The 26,766-nt window shown below is 38.0% G+C and overlaps 1 protein-coding gene across 2 annotated transcripts in view; it reads left to right on the top strand.

Annotated features, from left to right (window-relative positions):
• The window catches only part of ST6GALNAC3 (ST6 N-acetylgalactosaminide alpha-2,6-sialyltransferase 3), a 219,795-nt gene that overhangs the window by 126,268 nt on the left and 66,761 nt on the right, over positions 1-26,766 (top strand). For both annotated transcript variants that reach the window (XM_015636368.2, XM_033516553.1), the window contains one exon: positions 16,468-16,877. In XM_015636368.2, coding sequence (XP_015491854.1) covers positions 16,468-16,877 — 410 coding nt within the window. The remainder of the gene's footprint in view (positions 1-16,467; positions 16,878-26,766) is intronic.

Here is a 26,766-nt window from a genome sequence, read left to right as displayed (position 1 = left end):
CTTGTAGCTCTGGAGATGACTACCATTGTCACTGAAGGCTGCCCTACTTTAGGAAGTTAAAGCATCAATTAAATTGGCTAAATGTTTATATTGCTGACATCTGGCCAGCAGAACAGATGTATCTTTGTTGGAATAAAAATACATAGAAATCAAAGGTTATGCTCAGAATAAGATTATAGCATCATAATCTCATTACTTGAATTGAGAGGGGGATGTTGAGATTAAAAAGAGAGAGAAATGGAATGCAGTATACACCAAAACTGATATTTGTTACAGAGAAAATGCAAATGGAAGAAATTAGAGGAGACATGCATGATTTGAACTTCAAAACAGTGAAAATAGCATTTCATTTCTATTTTTATTTCAGACTACATCCAAGAAAAGGAATAATGTAGATGGAGACAAAAAGAGACTTCTAAGTGCTTTTCTTTTCAAATTTTTTCCTAGTGAGAGATGGATGGCAGGGGATTTTATGCCCCAAACAGCACTTAAAAGTGCTTTTGTTTTTTTAATACTGTCCTTCGACTGGGAAAGGGAGAGAAAGGAGCAGACAGGGTGCCCTGACACATCACTTCTGAGTGATTTATTTCCCAAAAGTATTCAAAATACTGATAGAATATATTTTTTCTGTTATATATTTATTTTGTTCTATGACTTGGCAGAAATGAAGTGGGAAGATGAAGGGAGAAAGCTCTTGCTTGTGGAGCAGTATTAAATACCTGACTGTAGTTTCATCTGTGAGAGTGATTGGAAGGATAACCTTCTCTATATGGCATGGCATGCTACAGAATTTTATTGTTATGTCTTATGTATTTCTCATTGTGGGTCTCTTGTTCCAAAGTATGTAGCTAAGCCTCGCCAGGGAGCAAATCCCAAGTCAAATTGTCTCATGCATAAAGAAAGACAGTTTGGAAGGCAGGAGTCATTAGGGGGAAAGGATTTTTCATTTTAGTTATGAAACTTAATTTGTTTTCACTGCCTTCCCTCCTTTGCATCTCTAAAATATTGATAGAGGTTATAATTTCTGACAGTGATGTTGATTGTGGCATGTAAGTAGGATCCAACAGCTGATAGTGCAATATCGTGACAGGGCTTATCACATAGAGACAAGATTGGAAGGTGCAGCTGAAAGAGTGTATAATTGGTATAAACGAGAATCTTGAGTCTGAAAAGGCCTGAAATTAGAGAAAGTTTGTATCTGCATGCAAGTTTCACAGCTCTCATCCAAGTTCTGAATTTTAGCAATGATATTTCAAGTGCGAGGACTGAGCAGCACTGTGTGATCACAGGGATATGGATGAGAAGGAAACCCTTCCTCAGCAATATAGCAGAGAACTGAGCAAGCCCATGGACTTTAATCCTGCCAGAAAATGATTCTGTCTCCTGTTGCTTCATGGCAGATCCTGCCTTTCCTATTTTGGAGTGCTTTCCATCTCTGGCATTAGTGATGACTCCCATCAGACACCTGTGGTCTCTCTGCTGATGGCTGATTGATCATACATGCAAGGCAGAGAAACAGCCTTGCAAACCTTTGATCAGTGTCCTTAAGTAGAGTATGTTTTATGCATTAAATTTGACTCAAGGATTTTAGAACCATGGACTGCTTTCTCTTTAACGAAAGTTTCAGAGTATTTGAAAACTGAGGAAATTTTTTGGTGCATGTCTATGTCTGTACTTTGTTTTTTCCATAAACCTTTTTACAGAAACAGTTGTTCTCACTTTTTCTTGAAGTTTTTCCAGCTGCTGATAGTGTTCAAAATAGCTCTCTGCTATGTGGGATCAAAACAGTTTAGGCATTTAAATAAAGCACAGCATTAACTGTTTCATTTCAACGATAAAATGGGAAAGAAATGAATAATTTTGGAAAAAATAGTTATATTATCAAATAGACTGCACTCCAGAATTAATTTGTGACATGTATTGGTTATCTCCACAGTTAATTACATTTTGATTTGAAATGTGTGGATGGGGAAGTAAACAGCAATGTGTTTAATAGTCACTGCAGCTGGGTCACCCCAAATTGCATTTAATCCCCCCACATCAAATGGTTTGCGGGTAAAAGGGAATATCAAGGCAAGAGAACAGCCATGCTCTTCACATTTAACCTATTAATCAACAGGTAAGAAGAAGAAATGTCCTGTGTCTGGTCAGGTATCCATGAGCAGCAGCCAGATGCTTTGCCCTTTCCAGATGTACTCTGAAGAAGAATGGAGCCATGCTCCTTGTTTAGCCCATTAGATAGCATTATCTCTGTGGAATGCCAATTCATATCTCCTCGTGCCGTGTGTGGTTCTCACATATGGGATTTTAATAACCTTCATGCTGTGCTATGAATTCATAAACAGGGCTTATAGAGGAAAGGCACCACAGGACTTTATTTTTTAATTATTGCTCTTTTGAAAAACGGGGTCTGCAGGATTTTTGCAAGGGTCTTGTGACAGAGTCAGCAACTGTTTTGCTGCAGTGAGGTTATTCCAAGAGGAAGGGATAAATACAGTATTTACCTATGATACACTTTTTCATAATTGATTTTCAGTATCCTACATTTCATAGCCATTATGATTCTGCTGTTTTATAGATGGAATTTTGAAGGTCTGATGGTATGGGAGTTTTCCCCATTTTTCTGGAATGTAATGTGCATTTGATTTCTTAGAGCTTACCTCTCTGCCTCAGCCTGTAAAACCACAGTTTACTGCTTAGTGGACACTAGCACATGGCAGCAGTTTCATTTTCTGTTCTGAAGAAGACCTATTAATTCTGGATCAGTGGAGGTTTTTCTTTCTTTTTACCCCTTTTCTCCCTGGAGTCCATTTGAGCACCACTTCTGCATCTCAGCCATGTTCCAGTACTGGTGAAGAGGGCACCACTGGTTAGCTGGTAGAGCTAAAATGAGTAACAAAACCTCCCAGCACTGGTCTCCAGGTATGGCATGGTATTTATCACCTTCTGTTCACTGCTGACAGCCTTAGAAAGTAGACCTGTGAGGATGGCTCAGTAAACTTAGCTTTCTCTACAAACACCTACAAAGTAATGAGTCTAAACCGTGGGATACATCCATTTTAGCAGTCCAGGCATTGGTTCACACATGCCAGGAGGGAAATTGCACCGTGTTGCCTGCCCATACCCTGTGCCACAACCAGCAGGAATGAACCTGTAGTCATTCTGGATTCCAGTCTAGTAACTGTACCTAGTAATATTTTATCTGGAATAAGATTTATTAGGTGTAGGTTCTGTGCAGGATTCTCATAGGACATGCAGATCAAATCTTAGTCCATTTTCATTTTAGGAATGTTTCTCTCTCATGCTGTATTTTGTATGACTTTGTGTATGACAGGCAATAGAACCAAGAACAGACAAGAAAAAAAGAGAATAATTTTTTACTAATTATTCCATTTTCAATACTTTGTTGTCATTTTGAGTTACTTTATTTCTAAAAAAGTTCCCTAGCACACTGATTAAAAATGTGTGCCTTTTCATTAAAATTCATTGAGGTTCCCCTTGGTTCTTCGTAGTGATAGAACTATAGAATTACTAAAAAAAGCATGTTGGAAATAACCTCTGGAGACCATCTTGTCCAATACCAACTATAAATAAGACGAACATCAAGGTTAGGTCAGGTCTATGCCTATTCAAGCTTTGAAAATCTCTAGGAACAGAGACTCTAGAATCCTTTGGGCACCTGTTTCAAAGTTTAATTGCCCTCTGTCAGAAAAGTGTGTTCCTTGAAAAAAGGGTTATTTTTAAATGAGATATATATAGTCCATCAGGTGTTTTTTTTCTCCTCAGCTCATCTGCCTTGGTCTTTTTTAGCCATGAGAACACTGTGAATGTCTGACACCATGTATGATGGGGTAGCTGAACACAGACACACACAAACTTCTTCGTGCTGCATCTATAATTCTGCAGTTGTATGACTCAGAGAGAGGGGATGCCAAAACTTGCACATTTGCTTTGTAAATATTTTCTTAGAGTTAAATTAATACGTAATCTAGACCCTCCATCTCTCACTTGCTCCTTTTGGTGTTGTTAATACATATGTACATGCATGTGCTTTTTTTAAAGTCACTAAGCAAACAAGAACATAGAAGTAAAGTTGAGTATGGAAGAGTTTTCCATTGTATATATAATATATTAATTATATATTATACATATAGTTTATTTATTACATATAAAGTTTTCCATATATATATTTCCATTCTATACTGTTCATAGAAATGAAATGTTATTTTTATGCTTTTCTTCAGTATAAGCTGTAACCTGGACACCTGTTCATTTCCTTTGGATAATTATTTTATAATTATTTTACTTCAGTTGATTTTTTTTTTTTCTTATTCAGCTGCATCCCTGAGTCCCTCAGACCAGCTTTGTGGCAGTGAGGGGGAACTTACCCTCCCAGTTCCCAGTGTGCAGTTGTGAGCTGTTGATAGCTTGAGGTGCAACAGAGCCTGTAGCATGGAGCAGCATTGCTCCAGAAGGAGGATGAAAGGAGAGACACAATTTATTTGCTTAGAAGGCAGTTATCAGTATTCCTTGATCTCTTCTCTTCCTAGGCCCTCAGCTGAGATGTATTTTGTTGTATTCATAGTGCCAGCAAGCCACAGCAGGCAGATGCTCTCAGAGGGCACTGATTTTCTTTCTCATGTTGCTCTCCCCAAGAACCCGTTTTGTCAGAACCATGGTAGTCATTGCTCTATCAGTGTGAGCTACGGAGCCACTGATGAGCTTAGGTGTTGACCTTTAAGCTTGCTTTTCGAGTTTCAAAGATCCTGCTGTCATTTACAGTCCTTGGAAACATTAGGAATCACAAGCTCCATTAAAGCCAACAGTCTAAAAGAACAAAACAAAAAAAACTACACAAACTCTGTGTACTCACAGGCAGGGTGGAAATGCAGATCTGATGCTGGTGTGGAAGCTAATGTGGCCTCAAGGCTTCCATCCCAGAGACAGACTTGGGGCAGGAAAAGCTTCCAGCAGTGACCAGGGAAGTCCATCCAGCCCAGAACATCAGTGTGTGTGCTCACACACAGAGGAGGAGCACTGCATTCTGGCTTTGTGAGTAGATAACTTATAGCAGGAAAACATTCTACGTCCTTTTCAAGGGTTGAAGCAGAATTACAGCTGAAAGGCCTCTGCTGCTGCCCAGGCAAAGGAGTAGCACCATGATTCTGTAATCTTGACCACCCATGAACTGCAAATCCAAATTTCTTTTCCTAAAATTCCTGTGTTAAGTGAAATCTCCATGAAGTCTTTGGTCATGTCAATGGGAATCTTGCTTTTAACTGAAATGAAGGCAATGAATGTGCCATAGACTTACCCAGAAGGTCCATGTGTAAGTTACATTGCAGTGGTTTATTTCTTCTGAAGATGTATGAAGGACTAAAAACTAATTTCTCTCTTAAAAATTTAAATTATTGGTAGAAGAGCTATATGATTATAAATACCCATTTTGGAAGTAGTGTTTATATCTTGCAACTATGTCACTGTCAGGCCAGACTATATAGTGGAGAAAAGATTGATAGGGTTTATTATTTTCATCTTTTAATAAGATTTTGTTTTGCAATTGCTTCTAGCATGTTTTACCTCATAACTTACCAGCTCATTTGTGTGTGTGTGTGTTATTCAGCACCTCAGACCTTGGTTTTGCTCTGGCTCTGTGCTGAGGATGCACTGACCTGCCCAAGGGCCTGGACTTCAGTGAGATTTTGGCAGAGGCCAGTGAGGCTTTTCTTCAGCAAAGGCTTTTAAATGAGGGGTAAATGGGGCTGGTTTGGGATGTGGTGGGAGCAGAAGCTGCACTGTTGGGCCCCATAAGAAAGGAGAACCGACACAGAAGGATCTTTGAATTATTTACAAGTCACTTAACCCCAGTGGTTTCCACCTGAGTTCCTGCTTACCGAGTTCTTGCAGGTGTTAGTCCAACTAACTAGTCCTACTAACTAGTCCAAACTGTTGTCTGCATGAAATCTACACTGATTAAAAGGTGATTAGTGGACATACGCACCAAGGCAATGATGCAAAAGCAATCAGAAGAGAGTATATGTACAATGATTTTTTTCTTTTGAAACAGACTTTTAACTTCAAAGTTTTAAAATATGCAGCTATGCTTCAGTAGCTTTCTTTAATGACTTTAAAAAATGTAAAACACATCTACCAAATTATTTAAGCAGAGCTTCCCAATCCAGTTTAAATTTTTTTCCTAGTGCCCATTGCCACAGTGTTTGAAATTTCAGGTGTCTGACAAAATGATGATTTAATCTTGTATCTTTCTGCAACTGAAATGCTTTTATGATCTTAAAACAGAAGATATTTAAAACAATGAATTTTTTGTACTAGCACTTTCTAAGTGAAAGTTTAACCCGAAATTATATTTTTAGTGAAAATTTTAAACATTTTTACAGATGACAGTCACAGAGTGGTACCGCAAATATTGCCAGTGTACTAGTGAAAATAAATGAATGTGGCCAGAAGCAACTGTGTATTCCCTTTCAGATAAGGCATCCTGCAATTAAAAACACTGGACATAGAGAGCTTCTTAAGGCTTATTTTGTCAAATGAAAAATGCCACTGGTTTTAATGCTATTGTAATAAACCTTATTCTTATTCCTGGCATGGATATTATATATTTTTTTAATTTCAGAAAAATGGATAATTAGCATTTTAGCTTATCACTTTCCTTCCATGCATACAAATAATTTGTCAGATAGACCACCAAGAGAGACAAAATTAAATAATAGGTCTAGACAGCATGGAACCAAAATAAATTAGAGGTTAAGCTTCCAGCCCATTAGGTGGGTTTTCATGGGAAAGAAGAGGCAGGGGGTTAATACCAGGAAGTTTTTCTGAACAGTTTTTGTTGTCTACCTTGATATTGTTTCTCCATATCAAATCCCAAATAAATTGACCTGAAACAAGATGTGAGCTTCACATTAGAAGTCCCCTAGTTTATTTGTGAGTCTAATTTTTTCAAATGTATTTAGATTAGAGACCTAACAGGCATTACTGCATCTGTGATTCAGCCAACTAAGTTCCTAGATAATGGTCCATGATTAATGGTGAGTGCTCATAATAGGAGGTTATTAGAGAAAGCAAACTTGGAACAAATCTGCTGTATACATTATATACTTTACCGCCATCTGTGGGTATTTATAATAAATACAAATTAAAGTCAGCGGTTAGAGAAAACCATGTTTTCCATATGTGATGGAGAATTCCTTAGACGTAGTCTTCCAGTAGGCATCTTCACTGTAAGAATTCCCGTTCATTATTTTGAGGAGACACTATTACTTGCAAAGAAAAACCAGTTTTTGTGGATAGAGTTCTTTTGGCCTTGGTTGCTGTTGAGGATGTCTTTCTAGAGTCCACCCTGTAAGGAAGGATTACGTGTTACATGTTACCTCTGCTGTGCTGCCACACACGTTATTGGGTGTGAAAAATTGGTTTTGTCCTTTCGTACTGAGATTCATTTGCTATTCAGCCCATGTGCTAACAGGATGTTCCTCCCTTTTATGTCTCCTTGAGTTGTGACATTTTACCTCCTTGTGGTTTGTATTGTTTGCTGAGCAAATATGTCTGTATAGACAAGAAACAATTTTTATCTTCCTTATTACTAAATGTAAAAAGCAGAAAAGAAATGTGATACAGACAGAGAATTGCAGAAGATAAATTAGAGCTAAATATTATGATACCAATAACCTGCTGAATCAAGTGACATGTTTTGCTGGTAGCAAGTGTACTGTTGCAAATACAGTTCTGCAGCAGAGTGACAAAAGGGGTGCCACTGTTAGGATCAGCCTGTGTTGTGCTCTGAGTTGTTTATGCTGTTTGATGGACAGTGTCTGGTTTACATCGTGTTTTTCCAGTAACTTTTGTGCACAAAATTCAGGAGTCATCACGTAGTACTGAGGGCAGGTGAGCAATGTGGTGGATGTTAAGATAAATGACTTACTGGATTCAGCATTCAGCAAGCAGTATTTGGTTGGAAGAATTCCCAGCTTTTGAACTATTACAAAGTCATGATATTTTAAACCCTGTGTGTTTGTAAATGGGTGATAGATGAAGTGTCACAAACGTTTTGGTTATTTATGGTCATCAGCTAAACCTCTGGGATGAAGTTAGGAGTACTCTAGAACTAATGCCATTTGTTTGGTTTTCCATTTTGTACAGCTGTGAAGCTAATTTTTTCATAGGTTGTTTTTCAGAGTGAATGCTATTTTAGTGCCTACTTCGTGAACTTGCCTGCGTAGTGTGTGCATGATGGAGTTTGCCTGCCTTCCATAGCAATTCAGTCCTCAACAGTGTTTGACAGGATGTTTGATGGCAGGAATTTAGTGATTTCCACAGATGTTCTTGGGTGTACTTGTATTTTTATGCTTATATATATATACATATATTTATATATATATATATGCCAAAGAGGATTCCACTTTTCTTCCAGTTCAGAGGTGTTCATTATGTGGATCTGAGGGTGCAGGCATCTGCATGCCTAGGGATATAAGGGTTTCTGGTTACCTACAAACTATAGTACTATATGCTGGACCAAACATATCCATTTCCATCTATTTTCTTCTTGAGCAGTTGCAGTGTAGAGGACAAAAGCTTTTCTCTCTGCCTAGTCATTTCCAAGTTATTTGATTGACACATCTGATGAAGTTTTCTTCACAACAGTTAGTTTATAACTTAACAAATACCTTTAGGAATTTTGGTTCTTCTCTGCTGGATTGCATTCCCAAACATCATGATTTATCTTCTCTACTGTATGTCAGTATTTTGCTTTTTCTCAAATCCTTCTTCCCCTTACATATTTCCCTTTTAAACACTAAACTACATTCTACCCTTTCATAGGTGTCTGAAATTTTTTCTGCTCTGTCTTCTCTTCTGAGTGTTCTTTCCATTTATTTCCTCCCTGTTCTGTGACATGATCCATTCCTGTAAATAAGAGCACGTCCCTTCTGCCATCCCGCCTAGGGACAGGACACTTTGCCAGACACCTGAGACACAAATGAAAATAGGTCTTCTGCAGAATGACTGAGAGTGCACATGCAGGACAGGTCTTCACATCCTTCAGGAGATGCCTTAGAGCAAAACTTCCTTCACCTGCCACTCTCTCAGAGCCCAGAGTCCTTCACAGCAGTTGGCCATCACTCCTGCAGAGCTCTGCCTCTCCTGGCTCTTTCTGTTCTTGAAATCCTGGATCTGGCAGCTTCCATCCTTCATTAACCCTCCATGCAGGGGCAGAATAGTTTCTCCTGTTCTTATTTACTCCCTGACACCTTTCTATTTTTAAATTGTTTTTACCAGTAGACCTATCAAGAGTGTTCCAATAGTTTATTACTCCAGAAGAAAATACTAGTGTAGGCTTATTTAAATGGTGCCAGTTTCCATAACGTTTCAGCTAGAAATTGGTAAAAAAATAAAAAAATGAAGGGGACTGTTTCATTGATGTGAACTCCCATTCTTTCACCTTTTCATAATAAAGCAAAATGTTCAATTGGAGGAGCATTTAAACTACATTTTAGAAAATTACTTAAATGCAATTTTTGAAAAATAGAAAGTTAAACTATTTTGATCAAGCTGGACATGGCTTTTATTCAATTTTAGTAAATTTTGTTTTATGAGATTATCATGAGGGTATTATTTTTGCCTTATAATAAAGTAGTGGAAAATACCTAAAATACATAACAAGACCTACTTTTATTCTTTATAGGTTATATTCTTGGTTCTTCCTACTCGGAGTTTTCTCACGTTTATTTGAGGCATTTGGTTTTTAGCTTTTGGTATCATGGTATGTACCATGTAAATCTTGCTTAGTTTCAAAGCCGCCTATATTGTTCCCAGTAGGAGCAGCAAAATCAAAAACATTCTGGTGAGCATTAGCTCTGCTGTATCTTGAAAGAGGTAGGAGCTGGCATGGAGTTGTCTGGAGCTGTCTCTAAAGTGAGAAAGATGACACTGCATCACTTCACACTGTGGTTTGTATTTGGAAGGTTTGAGTTTCTGGCTTGTGGTTTGTTTTTTTTTTTCCGTGAGAAATAAAACTGTTTCAAAAATACACTTGCTGGTTGAAAGTTTAGATGGGGTGGGTGACTTCGGTGCACAAGTTTCAACCTCTGCTCAAAGTCCGAGCTTCCTTTGTTTTTCTGTCTCATTACCACTGATATGAGGAATCCACGAGATATTTGTTCAAGCAAAGGGCTGGTACAGCCCCTTTAAGGAGCTGTAACAAGAGCTGCAAATCAAACAGTTCTCTAACAACTGGGTCAGTGTATATAGAAAGATGTTCAAATATGGTTATTTATTCAGTCTCCTGCTGTAAGATTAGTCCCATTATGTGCCTCCTATGCATTCCCTTCCACTTCATTCAATTTTTTAAAAAAACTTTCTACTAGAACTCATGTACATATCAGTGACATTCATCTAAATAAAATATCCCAGGCACTTGAGTCTCAGGAACAGTTTTATGAGGAAGCAGATCATATTCTATTTATTTGGAAATGGGATGCATGTTGACGTTGGGCTTTTTTCAAAATAATGTCAAAATGTTAAAATCTTTATGAAATCTTAACATTAAATTTTATGAAGACAGAGATGTTTACTGGGATGTGATGCTGAGGGTTAGGACCAAAGTCAACTGCTGAAGGTAAAAAACCACAGTACTGCTGGTAGAGGGAAAGAGGGAACAAACACAAACTCAGGGTAATCAGACCTGTCTTTTTATCATTTTTATCATTTTTTTGCTTGATGTTAGTCATATAATGTAAGTTATATACAGTGCTGTACTAATTTGGCAGTTCTTCCTGGGTGAACACAAAAATACTATCTTTCTTTTTTTCTAATGTGCTGAGCGTGTCTTCCTAGAGGAGCTTGGCAAGTCTTTTCTCCCAGTCAGAGGTCGGAAGAAATTGAGTAAGTGTAGATAAAACCAGCTTGTTTAATCACTGAAACACAGGAAAAATTAAAATGCAGTTTTTGCTTGTAAAGTAGAGAAAAGCAATAAAAACAATGCCAGACGGTTAATGCCTCTCTTGTACCTTTCATTTCAAAGACCTCAAAAGAACATCAAGAAGAATAAAGGCAAAATCTATTCCCTATTGGCATCATTATAAATGTTGTATCCTCTAAAACTCTAAAGACATCCAAGAAGAGTAGAAGAATAAATGGCATTGAAATAAAGAAAGTCTCTCTGGAGCTTTGTTCAATCGGCTTTGTTAGAATTGACTCAAATAGGATGATTATAAGAAAAGATCTCATTTGTTTCAACATTAAAGGAGCAAATTAATATGTGGCAAGCTGCTAATAATTGCCTCATTATGTAGTGAATGGGCATTGCGTCCAATTTACAAAATTACAATCTATTGTTAAAGTAACAATTGAGAAAGTTTAGTCTGAGTTTCCTAACTGTCTGCATGATTAGTTGTGGGATTCAGAGTGGAACAGAGTCGGTCAGAGAGAGCGCACCACTGGTCTGTAGTGCTGAGAAGCCACAAGAGAAATTCAGCTTTTCATTAGTGGAAATTCCATCTGCAGAGGTTCTGAGCTGGATTTGGTCCAGCTGAGGAGTGAATCTATCAGTCTCCACTGAGACCAGAGCTTGGTGTGTGTCTGGTCTGTCCAGACATTACTTTGTGGTTTAGAGACCTGGCCTAAGATCACCCCCAGGTGGACCTCAGCAGATGGACAGGGCTGGGAAACTTGGTGGTCCAAGATCTGTGCCATTGGGAAACCTACCCATAGAAATGGTTCTGTAGCTGGAATTGCAGTCTCCTGGTGGAAACACTGGAAATGGTGGGGGAGTTGTTAAATTTGAAAAGTAAGCAATTTTTCAAATAATGAAATCCTGTGTGGAAGAGAATCATGTTTTGTGACCTACTTTTGTTGGATTTGTTTGTGACCTTTTCTAATTCTGGCTGATTTCGTTATTTAATGATTTGACCTTTGATTCAATGAAGCCACTTCGGTGCTAAATGCAAAGATTTAATAACTAGAACTGTTTGATAAGTGACCTTTATTACACAGCTATTTCTCTTTGCTAGAGAAATGGCAGTGTTTTGTGAGTTCTAATTCACAGTTTTAATTATCTTTTCTATTGTCTGTAAGCTTGCACAGGAAATTGAAAGGTCAGACATTTCATTTTCTTTACTGATTAAAATATAAGTGTTCCTCAACAGTTACAATGTATCATTCAGAAAACGATGGGACTATTTGTAAGAACCATACCCAGCTGCTCTGCTGAGGACTTCTACATTCTTCTGGTGGGCAACAAAATGAGCAATTTTCTAGCAGCAATAATAGCTCAGCCCCCTTCATGTTTAGAGGTGAAATAAATGTCAAAGTACATGAAAAGAGAAGAAAAGGTGAATGGTTCTTAATGTTTTTGTCTTTAACTCATGTATCTATGATGCAAGTGAAGGAAGATCTTGTGAGAAGTGAACCTTGGCCTGATGTTCTGGATCCACAGAGGATAAGCAGTAGCAGCACAAGTTTCTGTGTGGTCCTGCCAATCTGTTTCAATCCCACTGGGGATTGCTGGGGTCCTGCTGGACCATCTCTGCAGATGAGGGCAGCCTGAACTGCCTGGAAGACCCATTTGTATTGTATGTGGATTCATGTGTCTTACTGAAACCGCCCTTCTCGTCTGTGACACTTGCAAACCAACGCCACAAACTGCTGCCCTGTCTCCATATGGGGTTCAATCAGTGAATACTGATGTATGTTTTCTCATATGTTGAGGGAGATATGATGCAAAAAGATGATGAAGACAGTGGGTGATTCTGGAGTCAGTGGAATATCTATCATGGGTATCAGTCAGTCTCCTAACTCTGTCTGGGATCTCTGTTGAGAAATATGCATATAGAGACGTGAAAAATCTCTCTACATTGCAAAAATATTTATTGAGATAGAGCTGGGAGCGGGTTAGCCTCTGACTCTGTTCAAGAAGAGCAGATTATATGTTGACCTAGTATAGGCATTCAGTATTATGAAAGCACTTCATAAATTGGAACAAGATAAATGAATCACAACAAAAGAGCTAGAAAACCAGGGGACACAGTTGCAGGAGTGAGTGTACTCAGCCTATTCAAGCAGAACAGTTGCACTCAGTGAACAGAAAATGTGCAATGCATTTCTAACTAAGGTGAGAAAATCAAACTATTCCAAATTTAAGAGACCAGCTCCATTTTAATGAAGAAGGAAGAATTTAGTGAAAAAAGCAGCTCTGAGGATGAGACAAATTTAAATGGAACCAGATTCTTGACCAAATTGGCTTTTCCTATCTAGCAGTTTCATATTCAGCGTTTGTTAGTTTGAAAGTTCACCCTGAAAGCTATAAATTAATCTACTGGGACTGTAACAATTCACTTCATTCTACGATATAAGTTATGCCCATGGATTTGTTTAGGTCACCCAGCCATGTCCTCATAATGTATCTTAGAGAGAATTTCTGTAAGTAAGCAGTAAACAGAAAGACGGCTGCGTTCAGCTGCATCTCCTGGGATTTCATCCCTGCTGTCAGAGAGCCATGCAGGACAGCTCTCTAAAACTGTAACAGCTATAAAAAATGCATGGTGCTCTGTAAAGGAAACACTGACGATGCTTTTGCATTCAATCAGGAATCTTTAGTTACTGATGAAATGAGGAAAGAATGTTTTCCTGAACCAGACACATAACGAAATCAAATCAATCACAACAGAGAAATCAAAGCTTTGAAATTGTGAGGTTTACTGCACAAGTCTTGCAGGATGCACCTTAATTCAGTACAATATTTGTCACACAAAGATGAGATATTTTAGCTCTTACAGTTTGGCTCACTTCAGATGTTTGTCTCTTGTCCTTGCATTATTCCCCCCCTTATCAAAGAATTCGGGTTTTTTGTCAGCAATTGCATCCTAGGGTTATAGTGGTCAAATGTAGGCAGGCTATTCATTCACATCAGCTAAATGAGGTGTGATTTTTGAAGAGAAATAACCACAAGTCTGATCAGAACAGCACCTAGCATTCTGTCAGAGTAAATGTCCAAAGAACGTGAAGGGAATTCTTCCTAAAAAATACTAAACTGAGGTCACTGGCTCCCAGTTGTGAGCATGACAGAGAATCAAGTCTGTGACCATACAAAAAAAAAATGTAGGTTATCTCTGACCTGGATGATCTTCTGTAGGGGGGTTTTTGATGGATCTAGTTTTCATTTGATTTTGATTTCTAACTGAACTCTATACAATCAAATTTAAATAGAGGGCATTTCCTTTTAGTCTGTAGGTACAAAAGAATGAAAAGCATTTACTCTTTATCCTGTGACAAATGGAACATCAGATAGGTCCTTATATCTCTGTTAGATGATTTTTTCTATTTTCAGTTCATACTGGAGTAATAGCACCCTAGAACGTGGTCAGGAAATAGTGTCTTTAACTGAAGTGTTCTCAGGATTAAGTTCCTAGTTCAGGTGTCACCAGTCCAGCTGCCTCTCATTTTCCATGGATCATAACTGCTCTCTGGACATATTTCTCTGTCCACATTTCCTTTCCAGCTGCAGGATTTTCATACTATTAGACTGCTTTTTAGAGTTACATCTCGCATTCGACTTCTGTCACAAATTTGGGAACTATTCATTCAGACACAAACACAGTGTCATGGAGTTACTTTACCTTTAAGGAAGTTGAAGTTGCTGGGAACTGCCTGGAGTCTTTTCTCCTGACCAATTATCGATCATTGCTGAGAATTGACAGCAGTTTAGGCCATTGAAAAGTGGGATCAATTTGTGAACCCTACCTTAAAGTGTAAAACCAGAGCTCTTTTGGCTCTCTTTTCCTGGCTGTGAAGAGTGGCGGAGCTCCGGCCTCCCGTTCCCAGCCCAGGCCATGCGGCCGGGCGGGGACAGGGCTGGGCCTGCCGCGTCTCCCAGCTGGGAGATGCGGGCCCTGCGGGGGGTTTTCCCCGGGCTCTGGCTGGGCCGGGCCGGGCCGAGCTGATCTCTGGCTCGGCTGCAAGTTTTTTGCTGTAACTAAATTCACTAGAAACTGCTGAGTGAAGAAGGAGAGAGGCTCTGGACCTGCAGTGGGCTGGGGCAGCGACTGCACTCTCCAGAGCAGCCATGAGGAACTCTCCATCGCAGACGGCTCCAGTTCCTGCACCGGCCGAGGCCACAGAACTACCTACAACAGCCTGGGCAAGATTTTAACTCTTTCATTACCCAGATGAGACTTGCGGATTAATCTTTTTATCCAGAGAGAAAAAAAGAGAGTGATCAACATGAAAAGAGACTTTATAAACTACCAGTGACAGGAAAGAAAAGAAGCTTCAGAAAAGGTAGAGAATTAAGAAGATGCTTTAATTAAGCTGAAATATCTTTCTGTTAAAACTATGGAGATGGACAATGAAGTCCTGAAAAGAACTCCTTTAATTTATGATAAAATACGTAGGGAGGAATAAAGTGTTCAAAGTGTAAATCTGAGTAAAAAGTAGAGTAATTATGGTATAGTGAAGTGCTGGGAGATTTGAAGCCTTGAGAGGCAATGAGAAAACTGTTGTCTAGTGAAGCTCACAGAAACAGATGAAGAAGACTTTTTACCTTTGAATAACATCCTTAAAATGCTATCCCTAGACTCATGGCCCATACACACCTCAGAGTGATGTGAAAATGGGAGGAGAGGGCTCTGATAACAGCAGCTCTGGGCAGCTAACATTAGGGCAATGGAAAACGATAACACAAATAGTTTTCTTGTGAGAAACTCCATAAATTAACAGGAAGAAACTTCTGTTTCTCTACAAAGACTGGTGAAAAGACTGTAGCAAGAATTGGGACTGTTTTAACCACCAAAGTTCCAAAGTTTTTGTCTCTGTTGTCATGTGAACAAGGGAATAGTGGGTAGATAGGGGATGAAAAAGTTTTTCTGGAAGTTTATTCTGGTGTTCTTATTATTGTAGTTTGTCAATAAACTTCCTTTATTCCTTTTAAGTTTTATGCCTGTTTTGCTCTTGTTCTAATCCATATCTCACAGCAAGAAATAAGTAATTTTCTTAGTTACTAGTTTAAAACCACGAAACACAGTTAATGTACAGTTAAACTTCCAGCATTACTTTTTTAGTAGGTTTTTTCCTATTGCTGACACCTTGTTAAAAGAGAAGCCATTGTTCTAAATATTACTTTCTGCTGCTTCTTTATTTCCTTGCTTTTTAGTGAAAAGAGTAACATTTAGAGGACGAGAAGGAATGATTATTTGTATAGTTGACTTTGCAAGGTGTTAACTAAGGCAAAGATTGGAACTGCCTATTTCACTGAGGAGGTTTGCATTTGGAGCTTTGTAGTGGCAGAGTTTCCGAGCAGCTCTGCCACATGGGGATTGTGGTTTTGTTTTTTTAAAGAGAGGCATTACTTTCAATTTGTTGTACTGTACCTGTTTTTCTTTTAACTGAATTTCCAGTCTTTAATGTTTTAAAGAGAAAAACCTGCAATATATATTATTGTTTCCTGTCTTCCAGCCTCTACAACTTGACTGTGACCTCTGTGCCATTGTTTCAAACTCGGGACAGATGGCTGGCCAGAGGGTGGGCACCGAGATAGACAAGTCCTCCTGCATATGGAGGATGAACAATGCTCCCACAAAGGGCTATGAGGAAGATGTTGGGAAGAGGACAACTGTCAGAGTGGTCTCTCACACAAGCGTGCCTCTCCTGCTCAAGAATCCGGAGTACTTTTTCAAGGAAACCAACAACACCGTTTACGTGATCTGGGGTCCTTTTAGGAACATGAGGAGGGATGGAAATGGCATTGTGTACAACATGCTGAAGAAGACTGTTGACAGCTACCCAACTGCCAAAATCTACGTGACGACAGAGAAGCGCATGAGTTACTGTGATGCGATATTTAAGAAGGAGACAGGAAAAGACCGGTAAGTCTTAAACGTGAAGAACAATTATAATGTTTGACAAAAGCTATGTGAGAAGAGTCCATGCGGGATGTCAGCTACTAAATGAGTCCCCAGATAGGTTTTTAATGGATTGTTATATGCGTTTGACTGTTACAAGCACTTGATGAAGCAGCAGCTAGGCCCCATTTACCCCACCTACGCTACCTTCTGTTCATTCCATTTCTGTTGGCTTGAATCCCAAAAATATTGGATGTCTTCCTGAAATGTTTTCAAATGTGTGTTGTTTTCAGCTCAATTTACTATTGATTAAATTGACATTTTATTTGAAGAGGATAATCCTACACAAACATTTCCAAATGCACAACCTCAGGATAATTCTGGATATTGTATTTTCTTCTGTGTTGAGATTCACTGTAGCTTTACTTTAAACACAGACCTCAGCGTTATGCATTATTTCAGTTTCTTGATGAAAATGGGTTATCAGAGATACTGGAATAGATTTAGGTTTTTACCAGTATTATGCTGAAATTCTATTTTCTTGCTTGATAATGTGTATTTATGCTACTCGAGTGAGGCTGTAAGAGGTGAAAGTGTGAGGGCCACTGTTTGGATTAGCCTGTTCAAAGCAGAAACTGGATTTCTGGAATTAAGACCACAAACTTCAAGAATTTGCAACCAAGCTGCAAAAATTCAGGTCATCTGTTTTTTGGCATGGAAGAGCACCTGTAATACATATTCATTTGAGCTTACTAGGAAGGAGTTTCCAGATCACTGCTGTGCCTTAATATTAATTTTTTAATTTGCACATCATGAGTTTGAGGTTGGGAAGGACTGTTGCTATTCTCACCAAATTAAAGATACAGATACTTACAAGCAGCTTGATGTAGTCTGAAATTTTGACTTAGCTTTTGAAGTAGAAAGGCTTGTTATCTCAAATGTACTTGTTTCACTATGTTACTAAACTGTCAGAACTTGGTGACAGTTGATTTTTCCTATTTACAAACTACTGGAACATAAGGAGGAGCCTGCCCCCATTCACAAAGTGCACATGTTGCTGCTGTGGTTCTGGAGTTGGAATGAGCTCACATATCTCATGAAAGTGTCAAGGTTATCATGGCTTCTTTGGTTTAGCTGAACAAACTGATGAACACAGGCTAATAAATACACAAGATCCATTCTTCAAAAATGACCTTTAATAATCCAAGTCATCCTGTTTACATATTAATCAAGTTAAATATGATCACAGGTACATTATTGCATTGCTGTACATAAATTTGTTTATATTTATGAGTCAGTCAGGTCACAGCGACTTTATAATACTTCATCAGAATCCTTATTGTGAGAGTAGACCTTGAAAAAAATCTCTTTTTCTTATGTAAAAGAACCTCATCATTCAATGTCAAAGTATCCTTCTCTCCAGCCTAATCCATTCCTCTTCAACAAATTAACACATCTCAAGATTTTATACTTACGCAATTAACACAATACAAATGCTTCTTTTCATATCAAAAGTAGATTGAACTTCTGTGCTTATAACAAAGTTCTTAAGCAGCCTAATGTTAAAGTGGCCCATGTTCTTTCTCCTTGAGCTCAGCATTGCAACAACAGTAAGTTTTTATGAGCCTGTCTCATGACCCATCACATTGTTTGTGCATGTGCGTCTCTTCGACACTAAGGGAAAAACCCACCACTTCTCACAGTGCCAACCAGGTAACGTCCTTCTATCTACTGCAGCTTTAGTCCTGCTTTTCCACATCAAATAGTTATGGTTTTAACATCATTTAATGCTTTTGTCAACCAGAAACAAGGGAAATGATTGATGAGTCACCAGCTAACACCTTCTGTATCTCAAGAAAACATCTTGCAGTTCCCTATTAATCGGGGACTTCAGTTAGGAAACCGTTTCATTTTCTGTAACATCTTCAATTTGCAGGACCTGTCTTCTGTTTCTAGGGAGGGTCATGAGACTGTTAGAGGTATGTGGCATTTGTGAAAGGAGTAAATGGAGAGCACAGGAGATTTGTGGGTGATGAAAATACTTTCACACATTGTGCCAGGTTATTACGATGCTGAGAGACTTGGGTTCCTCAGCCAAATATTCCTTCAGTTCCTCAGAGAAACATCAACCATTGCTTGGAATATTAGATTGAACAGAGGTCTGGTTCGACATGTTTCCAGCAAAAATTCTGGAAGGAAACCAATTTCAACTCATATTTTAAAATGTACTGAGTGGATTGCAACTACATCTATTTTAGTTTAATCCTAAAATACTGCCTTTCTGTACAGTGTATGCTACTAATGCGTAGTAAGATTGCAGCAGATTTCTAGTCTGTCGAGCCTTTAATGAGTTTTCTGTTTCTACTCTTTGATGTACAATCTTTTGAGGTAATTAGTGGGACTTTTCAGCAGTTTCATCCTTGTGGTGCCCAAGTTTTTAAAGGATGTTGTGAGAAGCAGCTAGCAGGTATGTGGTGCAGTCACTTCTCTACTGCAGAAAAGCTCTGGTCCTGCAGTGCTGACATGGGACCTTTATCCCTGAATTCACTGGGTGCAGGTTCAAAATGCACAGCTTTGGTATTGACAAATTATTTATTACTGATGTATGGAATAAACAAGAATTGCTTCTAAGTAACTTCCAACAAACAGTCTTTTTTTATTTATTTATTATGTGATGCATTTTTTAATTCTCCAGCAGTACAAAATACCCTCTGATATGGGCTATCTGCACTGGATAATTAACCTCGCATGAGTGTTAAAATCTGGGGAACATATGTTCTTTCTGAGAGTCTTTATTAGTGAAGCAGTTGAGTTCAAGGTGGTGAATGCTCATCCACTTTCAATAATTGTTGTACATAAATAATATTCATTACCAGACATTCACAATTTTTCATTAATGCATTTTACTTGGTACTTTCCTAGAGGGAGCATAAAGCTGGCAGCTTCTTCCAGTACTTCACTAATGTGCTGGTGTGTTATATATATTTACTTAAGTGAAAGGATTTAAAGAAATATTACATAATTACTTAATGTGGCATCTTTGTATGTACCTCAACCCAGATAAGTGTTTCTAAATCCATCTGTATCTTTGCCATGCAATACAAATATAATGCAATATGATATAATAACATTTATTTGGTAATAACAGAGAAAACTGTAGTCTTCATTAAAGCAGCAAAGCTAATTCTGGTCTGATAAAGTGCACTGAGCATCCCTAAATAGGTTTTAATTAGCTGGCACCAAAGCTGCACCACCCTTAGGGAGGGTAAAATTAATGAAAACTAGCAGCAAATAGATCAATGCTACTGGATGTTCTTGCCTTAGGTGAAGGTGATGAGAAAGAAAGGAGTGTCTTTTAAGGATCATTGAGAAAACAGTCTGCGCTAAAAGTCACTTTCCAGAAGCAATGCTGAAATAAATCTGTGCTGATATCAGCAGAGCAGTCTAAAGCTCTGGCTCCCTTTGTGTTTGTACTGCAATCATCTGAGGCTAACCCTGAGCAGTGCCTGTGGGGGCCAGCTCCTCATCCCTCCTGGGGATGGGCTCAGACCACTCCTGTCCCCCTGCACATGGGAGGCGTTCAGCCCCAGCCAGCAGCCAGTGCTGCTCAAAGAACAGCTCAGCTGGGTGTTTGTAGTCACTCCTTGTGTGAGTAACTGCTGAGCTCTGCTGAAGAAATGTGTCCTGAGCTCCTAAAATTTCTCAGTAGGAGATGTGAGATGATGTTCTGAAACCCAGCCAGTTTGGTAGACAGAGGACTTTCCACATACACTGTCTTAACTCTGACAGTGCCTGTCCCATATCCAATCACTGCAATTCAACATTTTTTAAAGATCATTAGCTGCACACACATGTCTTCAGGACGTGGGTTCACTGAGCCATATTTGCAGTCAAATCACTGTTTCTGAAAGACTTCTGTCAATATCTTGCACAATTCTGAAGAAACAAAACTGCTTTTGTGCTTCTCTTCCAGAAGTTCTTCGTTTCCTCAGTTCATGCCAGATGGTGCTGTGTGTTAGGTTGTGAGAAAGCTGTTTTATCATTTGAGGCAGAAAGATGTATCATTCTGATAGTTGGCTTCTGCATCAAGATTCAAAATTTGGGGTTGTATTCAAGCTGCCATTTTACTCAGTTCTGCTCACTAATTATTTATTACTTTGGTGATATACGAGATCTATATTATATCTCTGTCATTTAGAGCTAGCAAATTACATTCATATAAAGTTTGGATTGACACTGTTAAGACAACTGCAGTCATCACAGCTTCACCTCAGATAATGTGTGGTTTTTCATGTGTCTCTAACTAATATACATGAAGCTATAGTCTAGTACAAAATGCCACTGAAATGAATAAATGAAATTTCATTCTCTGAGGTTGAAGTAGCTGCAAGTTCTATTGTTTGGTGATATTCTCTGTGAATTGAGGTAGTAAAGCTGTCAGTGTCCAGAATATGAGTTTTATGCTGTGTTTCTGGTTGTTGGCTTGAATGAAATACTATAGCGATGATATTTTCATTCTTGAACTTGGTTCCGCATATGTATTGGTTTCTCTATCTTAAAGTTATTCATAGGAAATAGAAAAGATTAGCTAGTTTTGCTAAAAATTTACAGAAAGCAGTTTTTCACTGGGAAGCTTGAACATTGACACTGAGTCTGGCTCAGAGAGTTGAGTTTTGGCACTTGGGGAGTTTGTCCCATCAGTGTTTTGTATTAATGTGATTTTTCTAAAAATTTTATATAATTTCTAGAAGATGAGTGAAAGTTCATTTAATTTTGAATAGAAATGAGCACAGTTAGGGAATATCAATGTCCTTTAGGAGGAAAAGAATGAAAAAACTGATTCAGACTGACAGAGGAAATGTATAATGCCTGCTGGAACATTTTTAAGGACAAAGATTAATTGTAGTTTGCATTTTGCTATATCTTTATCATGGTGATGTAATATCTGCTGCTGTACCAATAAAGTCAGCAAGAAGTTCTCAGCTGCCCGTGAGCATCTCAGCAACCAGAAAAATGCATGTTTGATATAGTTACCATTCTTCAAGTACTTGACAGGGGATCTTTCTTGAACTATTGCTTGGCACTTCCATTCTTTCTTTTTATAAAGTAATTCCTTCAAAAAATGCTAATGGATTTGTCCATCTTAATTCATAGAAGTTCTAAATAGTTTCATTGTCAGTCAAGACTGCTTTATTACCTGAAAAAACAAGGGTCTAAAGCATGAAACCTTAATGAAATAAATAGATTTTTCATTATAAAACACTTAAAACCTCAGCATCTATTGCTATTTGTGGTCAATCACCAGATGGTTAACAACTGTTTGGGGGTTTATATCCACTCTTCCATTTCCTGGTAAAACACCAGTTGTTCCTGAGTGTTCTACATTTATTCCCTGCAGCCCATTAGTAACTGCATTTATATTCTTTATGAAGATTTTCCTAATTAAGATGAACACTTTTCTCTATTAGGCAGATGGAACTCAATAGAAGAAGTCCATTCTTTATTAACATGCCAGTAAATGCTGCTCAAAGCACCAGCACTTCTGTTAAGAAACACAGCTTCTACTACATTACACTAATTACATAGTAAAGTGAAACTTTATTAAAAAATATCAATATTAGCTATTATTTTGTGATAAAGCTGTGGCTGCATATAGATTGGTGTGAGCTTAGAGACCTATTGATTCTGCAGCAGTTGCTGACTATAGCCATGGAGTTGTTTCTTTTTAATTAATGATTAAAGACACCTAATATATAATCAGGATCCACTCTATCATTGTGTATTTTCTCATGTTCTTTAAATTTATCCATCTATTTCTTTTAATTTATCACATCTTCTTTAAGTGCCACTGGATCTGTTTTCTGCTCCTGATGAACTGTGTGTTAAATTTCTGTACAGTGTTTGGTATAGCCCTAATTACATGCACACCTTTTTTATCCTGTGCTTTAAATACTCTGCAGCTTTTATTGGTATGAGAGAATTGCTGATATCTCTCAGAAAGAACTCTGCATGTGGTGGGATTCTGGACTTGATCCTTTGAGGGTCCCTTCCAACTCAGCATATCCTGTGATTCTGTGATTCTCACATCCCATGAACATTCACCTTTGGAAAGGATGATGTAAGTCAGTGACTCATGCTGGCAATCCTGGTAGCATCCTGGACTGCTGGGCTTCCAGTTTTGCTGCTGCTGCTGAGGATATTTTGTGGTTGCAAAGGAAAAAAGTATTGAAGAGAAAAATTAGCAGAAGCATAGATTTTGAATGAAGACTTTGGTGTTCATCTTCCATAGTTCAATGTTTTTCACTTTTCAGATCACATTTTGTAAAATAGACCTTGATGTTCCTAAAGGAGCTTAAAATTTTGAGGGAATAGAAATAAGTCCTTTAAAATTTAAAAATTGTAAAGAGATAAACTAATCTGTTTTTTAAATTCAGCCTTGCTGCCAGGTGACGTAATTGTCTTGAAAAACACAGAGTGGTTACCAGTGAAGTCTATATTTATTACCAGTTGTCACACATCAATTCTTTTCTAAGAGATACTAAACAGATTAGAAGATAAATGTAATGCTGCTATTGCTTGTGATACCTGTTGGTTACTGGTAACTGTGGGGTTTCTAATGGAAGCTCCCTAAAGAGCTCTGAGCTGAATTTACAGTGGTAAGTAAAAAAATAAAAATAAAATACTGGAATAAAGCTGCATGAGATGTACTGGGAGGTTTGTGCTTCAGAGCTGCTGCTCAAGTGAGGATAGCAACTTCAGGAGACAGGGAATAAAACTCTGCAATAATTTCTTGCTTTGGATAGAGAATAGTTTCTGTACATCTGTCCACCCACTAGCTAGTCAAATTTATTAGAAACTACTTTTATAAGAAGAGGTGTATGAGAACTCTCATACATATCTCACTGAATGATATTTTGAAAAGATTGTCATCTGAAAGCTTTGTACAAATAAATAACACAGCAAAAGAACATCTGTTTGAAAGTAGAAAAAAAAGTTTAGCCTGAACTTATGTTAGAATATTTTATCTTAAAATGTAGAAAGATTAGTAAACGAATTCTGAATGGAAAATTTAATTAGTAAGAAATCAAGCCTGTGTGAGACCCCATAGACATAGGAGGAAAACTAAGGGGAAATGGGAATTTTTGTGACTCATTATGTTAATTTAGAACTCTTTGTTAACTAGGTGCTTGCTTGTGCACATCTTAAATTTGTATTTTTACCCAGATGAAAACAAAGCAGATGCTCTGAATTTTTTTTATTTCTGTGTTTATTTGTTTATTTCTGTGTTATCCCACAAAAAAAAATTTAGGCTGCAATTTCAGAACATTGAAATTGTTCAAATATATGGATCTATAGCACATGTCTTTGAAGGTGGCACAGGATTCATAGCAATGCTTCTCAGGGAACCTGATGTGCTATTGATATATTCTACAACCTGTGTTTAAAAAACAATCACTCCTACACAGTTCCTGTGATACTCAAACTTCTCTGAGCTTTTAACCGTGAGGCAGCTCTGCATTTAGAGAGTAACATGCACAAGAACAGCATGTACAATTTTTCTCAGGGTTTCACATCTTCAGCAGGTTTTGGAACTGTCAACAGTCTGGGAAAACCTAACTATAGCAGTGGGGATTTATTATGAGTCTTCAATCTTACATCTTCAAACAGTTTGTGTTAAGTCTCAGATATTGACCAGCATGGGCCTTAGTTTGTGTGTGAAGGGAAATAATTTTTTATACAGATGTTCAAAGATTCAGCTCTTCTGTTTTCAAGACTTGTAAGCAATTCCTGTTTGTGGGAGCATTCAGTACAGTTCTGACCACTTACCAGAGACACCACTCATCTCAGAACCTGAGCAGCCCTATCTGGTATGTTAGAATTCAGTAAACATGCAATTGCAGTAGAAGAAAAGGTTTTTAAATGCTCATATTTGTTCTTTACAAGTTTATTGTTGGTATCCTAGCCTTATATTTGGAGACTTCTTTGTTTATATTTTTAAAATCATGTCATCCCAGCACACATATCCTCTCTGCTCTAGTCCTACATATTACAGAAAAGAGTCATAGTAAACTCCTGTCTAATAACATTCTCTAAATGATTCATTAAAACTTTCAATGCACAGGATTTTCTGCAAAGCTTTAAAAATTGCTGCAGATGATGTCAGTAGTGTAGAAAAAGCCAGAGAAAGAAAGAGCTAGCAGATGAAATTCTAAAAAACAAACAGCATGCTTTTATCTTAACAATAAAAACAAAGATAAATGTCAGAAATATGTTCTCTGTGTTGAGTTGGCTCTCCATATGTTTCAGAATTTTTACTGAATAAATTCATTATATTTTCTAGTACTCTTGTCTCCAAAAAGTGTCCTAAACATTTTCCAAGAGGGCATTCCTGAAATATGTTGCAGGTATCACTTAAGTCTCAAAATGCCTTTGTGAGGCAAAGGATATTTGACCCTTTTTTACAACTTGACTTCTCAGAGAGAAAAGGACACTAGGGGAAAGCAGAATGCTTATGCTTAGAAGCTATTGCTGTGCAGAAATTCATGCCCATAGGGCTTTTTGAATATTGTACACTTACCATGAAGGCATTTCAATCCCTTACAGTCCTAATTTGGGGTTGGAATGGTCTGGAAGTGCAGTATGGAACAAATTTCTGCTGTTCTATAACCTGTTTTCAGCCAAACATGGTAATGTTACAGCATTTCCTTCTATATGAAATTAGCAGTAGTCTCCTGACCTTTTACAATCAATCAAAATATTAGGAAAAGAAAATCATCTGAAGAATATGTGCAAAGCAGTGTTCCTCTAAAAGAAGATTATTAGTTTAATTTTTTCCTAGTGTTATTTAATATATTATCAATATTGTCTGTCCATGCATTTCAGCATTCTTTACACATCTTTCTTGTCCTTTAGGAAATGTGTCTAGTGTTTGTCATGTATAGCTTTTTCCTTTATCATGGGAGTGTGTCTTTGCCAGAGCTCAGTGGCTGTGGATTTTTGCTCACTCTGTGCTGCTCTGATTTTATATAAGTGATGACACTGTTGAAATATGTTTTGTGTTTGGAGTAGAAGCAAGCAGTGGTCCTTAACTCCTTGGGGCTAATTTCATGGTCTTAAATTGCCTTTACCTCCCTTTCCAAGAATGCCCAGTGTTTGGGAGAGTTGGATTTCAGCTTCACTGTGCAGAATGTGCCCAGGACTCCCGGCTGCAGCGACATCCCGCAGCCTTCACACTCCTAGAGAGATTTTGACTCTTGCTCAATGAGTGCCTCTTGGATATGAAACTTAATTTAACGTTACAGAGGACATCCCCGAGGTATCCTCAAGCTTTATGTACTGCTTAGATCTGTCTAATCACTTCCTACCAAGCTACACTGCTTTGCCTGGTTAGAAGGAAGGCCATGAATGGAGGAGTAGCTAAAGGCAGTTCAGTATTTATCAGTGGGAAATGTAGGATTTCAGGCACAGTTTCTGGATATGGTTTAGGATGGTACTTGGAAATGATGCTTTGAGGGAAGGCTTATTCCAGTTTCGCTTCCAAGCTCCTAATTTTGGAAGACTTGGTAGTTTTCTTTTGTTTTTGAAATAATAATCACTGGTGTTACAGAAATTTTACCAGTTTCAGGGTAGCACAAGCAAGAGAAGTTCCACATGTTTTCTTTAAATTTCTTCAGTCTGCATTCCAGGCCTGAGGCTGGCATGTAACATGAACATTTTCTTCATTATTGCTTTACATTTTTTCTTGAGGCTATCATACTGATTTCAAAACCACGGTCATCATTACATTAAAATGGTGGCATTAATACATTGGTCTTTGTGGGTAGATTATAATATGAAGTTTCAAAATAATTGCACACTAATATGAGAGGTGGATGTATAGTATTCTATTGCTTGTAATGCAACCATTAAAATA

The sequence above is a fragment of the Parus major genome, chromosome 8 (genome assembly GCF_001522545.3).
Source record: "Parus major isolate Abel chromosome 8, Parus_major1.1, whole genome shotgun sequence".
Classification (NCBI taxonomy): Eukaryota; Metazoa; Chordata; class Aves; order Passeriformes; family Paridae; genus Parus; species Parus major.
The sequence above is the reverse complement of the archived record's forward strand: the minus strand, read 5'-3'. Positions and strand labels throughout refer to the sequence as shown.